The 6,329-nt window shown below is 39.0% G+C and overlaps 1 protein-coding gene across 1 annotated transcript in view; it reads right to left on the bottom strand.

Moving 5' to 3' along the window:
• The window catches only part of LMLN (leishmanolysin like peptidase), a 78,807-nt gene extending 72,790 nt beyond the window's left edge, over positions 1-6,017 (bottom strand). Inside the window, exon 1 of the mRNA XM_029213590.1 lies at positions 5,799-6,017. Within this exon, the coding sequence (XP_029069423.1) occupies positions 5,799-6,017 (219 nt within the window). The remainder of the gene's footprint in view (positions 1-5,798) is intronic.
• Positions 6,018-6,329: the final 312 nt, after the last annotated feature.

Here is a 6,329-nt window from a genome sequence, read left to right on the forward strand (position 1 = left end):
CCAAAACCTATGGGATGCAGCAAAAGCAGTTCTAAGAGGGAGGTTTATAGCAATACAAGCCTACCTCAAGAAACAAGAACAATCTCAAATAAACAATCTAACCTTACACCTAAAGGAACTATAGAAAGAAGAACAAACAAAACCCAAAGTTAGTAGAAAGAAAGAAATCATAAACATCAGAGCAGAAATAAATGAAAGAGAAACAAAGAAAACAAGAGCAAAGGTCAATGAAACTAAAAGTTGGCTCTTTGAGAAGATAAACAAAACTGATAAACCTTTAGCCAGACTCATCAAGAAAAAGAGGGAGAGGACTCAAATCAATAAAATTAGAAATGAAAAAGAAGAAGTTACAGTGGACACTGCAGAAATACAAAGCATCATAACAGACTACTACAAGCAACTCTATGCCAAAAAAATGCACAATCTGGAAGAAATGGACAAATTCTTAGAAAGGTATAACCTTCCAAGACTGAACCAGGAAGAAATAGAAAATATGAACAGACCAATCACAAGTTATGAAATTGAAACTGTGATTAAAAATCTTCCAACAAACAAAAGTCCAGGATCAGATGGCTTCACAGGTGAATTCTATGATACATTTAGAGAAGAGGTAATACCCATCCTTCTCAAACTCTTCCAAAAAATTGCAGAGGAAGGACCACTCCCAAACTCATTCTATGAGGCCACCATCACCCTGATACCAAAACCAGACAAAGATACTACAAAAAAAGAAAATTTACAGACCAATATCACTGATGAATATAGATGCAAAAATCCTCAATAAAATATAGCACAGAATCTAACAACACATTAAAAGGATCAAACACCATGATCAAGTGGGATTTATCCCAGGGATGCAAGGCATCTTCAATATACGCAAATCAATCAATGTGATACACCATTTTAACAAACTGAAGAATAAAAACCATATAATCATCTCAATAGATGCAGAAAAAGCTTTTGACAAAATTCAACACCCATTTATGATAAAAACTCTCCCGAAAGTAGGCATAGAGGCAACCTACCTCAACATCATTAAGGCCATATACGACAAACCCACATCAAACATCATTCTCAATGGTGAAAAACTGAAAGCATTTCCTCTAAGATCAGGAACATGACAAGGATGGCCACTCTTGTCACTATTATTCAACATAGTTTTGGAAGTCCTAGCCACAGCAATCAGAGAAGAAAAAGAAATAAAAGGAATACAAACTGGAAAAGAAGTAAAACTGTCACTGTTTGCAGGTGACATGATACTATACATAGAGAATCCTAAAGATGCCACCAGAAAACTACTAGGGCTAATCAATGAATTTGGTAAAGTTGCAAGATACAAGATTAATGCGCGGAAATCTCTTGCATTTTTATACACTATCAACGAAAGCTCAGAAAGAGAAATTAAAGAAACAGTCCCATTCACCACTGCAGCAAAAAGAATAAAATACCTAGGAATAAACCTACCTAAGAAGGTAAAAGACCTGTACTCAGAAACTGTAAGACACTGATGAAAGAAATCAAAGATGACACAAACAGATGGACAGATACACGATGTTCTTGGATTGGAAAAATCAATATTGTGAAGATGACTATACTACTCAAAGCAATCTACAGATTCAATGCAATTCCTATCAAATTACCAGTGGCATCTTTTACAGAACTAGAACAAAAAATCTTAAAATCTGTATGGAGACACAAAAGACCCTGAATAGCCAAAGCAGTCTTGAGGGAAAAAAACAGAGCTGGAGGAATCAGACTCCCTGACTTCAGACTATAGTACAAAGCTACAGTAATCAAGACAATATGTTACTGGCACAAAAGCAGAAATATAGATCAATGGAACAGGATAGAAAGCCCAGAGATAAACCCACACACCAATGGTCAACTAATCTATGACAAAGGAGGCAAGGACATACAATAAAGAAAAGACAGTCTCTTCAATAAGTGGTGCTGGGAAAAGTGGACAGCTACATGTAAAAGAATGAAATTAGAACACTCCCTAACACCATACACAAAAATAAACTCAAAATGGATTAGAGACCTAAATGTAAGACTGGACACTATAAAACTCTTAGAGGAAAACATAGGAAGAACACTGACATAAATCACAGCAAGATCTTTTCAGATCCACATCCTAGAGCAAAGGAAATAAAAATAAACAAATGGGACCTAATGAAACTTAAAAGCTTTTGCAAAGCAAAGGAAACAGCAAACAAGATGAAAAGACAACCCTCAGAATGGGAGAAAATATCTGCAAACAAATCAATGGACAAAGGATTAATCTCCAAAATATATAAACAGGTCAAGCAGCTCAATATTAAAAAAACAAACAACCCAATCCAAAAATGGGCAGAAGACCTAAATAGACATTTCTCCAAAGAAGACATACAGATGGCCAAGAAGCACATGAAAATCTGCTCAACATCACTAATCATTAGAGAAATGCAAATCAAAACTACAATGAGGTATCACCTCACACCAGTCAGAATGGGCACCATCAGAAAATCTACAAACAACAAATGCTGGGGAGGGTGTGGAGAAAAGGGAACCCTCTTGCACTGTTGGTGGGAATGTAAATTGGTACAGCCACTATGGAGAACAGTACGGAGGTTCCTTAAAAAACTAAAAACAGAATTACCGTATGACCCAGCAATCCCACTGCTGGGCATGTACCCAGAGAAAACCATAATTCAAAAAGACACATGCACCCCAGTGTTCATTGCAGCACTATTTACAATAGCCAGGTTATGCAAGCAACCTAAGTGTCCATCGACAGATGAATGAATAAAGAAGATATGGTACATATATACAATGGAATATTACTCAGCCATAAAAAGGAACGGAATTGGGTCATTTGTTGAGATGTGGATGGATCTACAGAGTGTTTTACAGAGTGAAGTAAGTCAGAAAGAGAAAACAAATATCGTATATCAATGCGTATATATGGAACCTCGAAAAATGGTACAGATGAACCAGTTTGCAGGGCAGAAGTAGAGACACAGATGTGGAGAACAAACGTATGGACACCAAGGGGGTGGGGTGGTGGGATGAATTAGGAGATTGGGATTGACATATATACACTAATATGTATAAAATAGATAACTAATAGGAACCTGCTATATAAATAAATAAATTAAATTAAATTAAAAAAAAAACTAACAAAAACTTCACTAAGAAAGGAAACTATAAGCCAACATCATTCATAAACATAGATGCAAAAGTCCTTAATCTATGAGCAAATTGAATTCGGAAGTGTATTAAAATGATAATACATAATAACCAAGTAGCGTCTATTCCAAAAATGCAAGATTGATTTACTATTGGAAAATCCAATGTGATATACCATATCACACTACATATTATATAATTCCATTGATATAAGCTTAGTTCTAGAATAGGCAAAACTAATTTGATATGAAATCTAAATCTAATACCAAAAGAAAAAAGGAACAATAGTAGCCTTGGGTGGATGGGAGAGACTGATTGGCACAGGACAGGAACTTTCTGGAGACTTGAAAATGTTCTACATTGTGATAGAGTTGTGGGTTTTACACGAATATACATGATTGCATTTGCTACATTTCAGTATATATAAACCTTACAAAAAATTTTTTTTAAATAACAATAACAGTGGGAAGATGGGGAATGGGTAGAAGTATATGAAACAGAACTAAGAGAATACTGTTAAGTGCTGAAGCTGGGTGAAGGGTCATGGGAGTTCATTATGCTATTCTGTTTGGGGGTTTGCTTTAATTTACATAATAAAAACAAAAACAAAACAAAACGTAGAGTTTTTAGTTGAGAAGAAAATATATGAGTCAAAATGTTTCGTAGTTCCCCATTACCAATAAAAAGTTACTGTAATTTCCTGTTGCAATTAACAGAAGTACAGTCACTAGTAGTACAATGAATAGTAATTGCCTATACTTTGTGTCCAAGCTAAAGCAAAGAGATTGGTTAGAAGGACTTGCTACTACATACTCTACGAATAACTAGTAAAATTTATTAGGAATATGAACTCTCAAGAAGAACTTAATAGCTTGCTTTGAATATCTGAAGCACTATCACTATTTAGCTTGTTCAGTCAAGAGCCATAAATAAAAATAGTGGATGGAAGTTTCAGGAAGAGTTATCAGCTCTATATTTTTATCATATCTGGCCGTGTCATGCGGCATGCGGGATCATAGTTCCCCGCCAGGGACTGAACCCGTGCCCCCTGCAGTGGAAGCTCGGAGTCTTAACCACTGGACCAGCAGGAACGTCTGTGTTTTCAGCTCTATAAAAAGAACAATGATCTCTCCAAAAAGCAAAGAGGCTGCCTTTGGAGATAACTTCCCTATTTGTGGAAATGTTCAAATATAAGTAGATTTGTACACTGGCAACAATCACAAGAAGAAAACAGCTATTAAGGTTCTTTCTAGTACAGAGATTTTGCAGTTCTCTGAACTATTTTCTCTTCTTTTGATCTAAATTCAAAGAGAGAAGGGCAGGGCTTTGTGGGAATGTCTTTTAAAAAGAATTCACTAGGTGGGTGGGGGGAACTGAGGAGATGTTTTAAGGGTACAAACTTGCAACTAGTAGATAAGTCCCAGATATCTAACGTACAACATAGTGATTATAGACAACAATACTGTATTATAAACTTACAAGTTGCTAAGAGACTAAATAAAATAAAATAATTCAGCCAGAATGCAGTGTCATGATAAAAGCTGTAATACAGCCACAAACCCCAAACTTAGTATTCTGGCATATATGGTTATGAACAGCATGCATAGAAATTTTTGGAAATTATCACAAAAATGAATGGTCTTAGATTTCTGGGCTGACCTGAAAATTTCTAGATTAATCTTTCTTGTTAAAGTAATAAGACAAATTATAAAATCAATCACAACATGCAGCCCTGACCCAGGTACTGTGTCTTCTTTCCTCAAAGAATACTGATTATTGTGGGCCCTCCTCTGATCTAAGTACTGTGGAGAAACACTAAAGTATAAGACACAAACCTTATCCCAAGGAAAATTACAATTGAACTACAAAGGCACAAACCATCACCACACAGCGATACTTGGTTAAGTGCCAGAAGAGAGTACAGATAAGACGTACTGTGAAATGGAAAGAACATTCTACTGGGGGTGGTTTCAGCAGGCTGCCTTGAGGTTAAGGAACTCAGAATGAAAGAATTTAGACAGGAATAAAAATGTAATGGGAGGGAGGCAGGCACTTCCAGGACAGGAGAACAGGGTAAAGCAAGCAATGTGATGAAGTAACTTGAAAATCAACCTGAATTTTGTCTCCAGAGAATCCCCAGTATCCTCTCAATGCCTTTGTCTAGCTCTCCTATCAATTTCTTCTCAAACCTTTAGATCAGTGGTTCCCAAAGTGAGGTCCTTGTACAAGCAGCATCATCAACTATCTGGGAACTTCAACTGCAAACTCTGAGGCCACATCCCAGATCTAATGAGTCAGAAGTGGGCAGAGGGAGGGAATGGAGCGGCAATCTGTGTTTGAACAAGTTTTTCAGGTGATTCTGACGGCCCGTTCAAGTTTGAAAACGATTGCTCTTAGGACTACCTGATAAGCACAACCCACCGCGCAGGAAACTGATGACGTTCTGAGCGCCTAACTGAGCCACTTTGCTGGGTGCAGGAAGGGAGCTGATACCAGGTCCCAGCCCTCTAACAGTTCAGTCTCTGGCCCAATCTCGCTTTCTCCTCCAGTACCCCTTGTTCCAATCACCATCCCCTATGCCATCGCCTCCCGTATTACTTTACCCTCACAGGGCCCCTCTGTCGCCCTACCTCAGACTCAGAGGGGACGTGGTGCCGGCAGGGAGGAGAACTGCCCAAGGAGACAGGAATAGATGTAGCGCTTGCCCAGAGCCCGCCCAACAGGAGTAAAACGCCTCGGACCCATAAAGAACCGCTCCAGTGCCACCGGCTCGGGCCCCGGCCTGAAGTCGAGGAGCCCGCTCTTCCACCCGTCTCGGCCGCCATCTTCAGGCCGAGCATCGTTACCATGGAGTACGTGACGCCTCCGCGCCCAGCGCCAGCCCCGCCCCTCGCCTCTCCAGGCAGGTGGAGGGACTTAGCGGTGGAAAGGTGCTTCTTGATTGGCTAGCGTCACCCATAAGAAGTTCACCGCGGAAGACGCTGAGTTGCATCACGTCCATCGCGTCTCATTCGCGCGAAACAAGCCAATAAAAGCCACTTGGCGGCCCACGTGAGCTGAGCTGTGGGAAGACTAGTGGGTGCTGTTGGTAATGGGATGTTGATATGTCGGTGTCCTTACTGAGGCAGTTTTTCACTTTTTAATTCAGTTATTCACCGAAA

Source organism: Monodon monoceros, unplaced genomic scaffold, assembly GCF_005190385.1.
Source record: "Monodon monoceros isolate NGI ecotype Baffin Bay Population unplaced genomic scaffold, NGI_Narwhal_1 Super_Scaffold_11, whole genome shotgun sequence".
NCBI lineage: Eukaryota > Metazoa > Chordata > Mammalia > Artiodactyla > Monodontidae > Monodon > Monodon monoceros.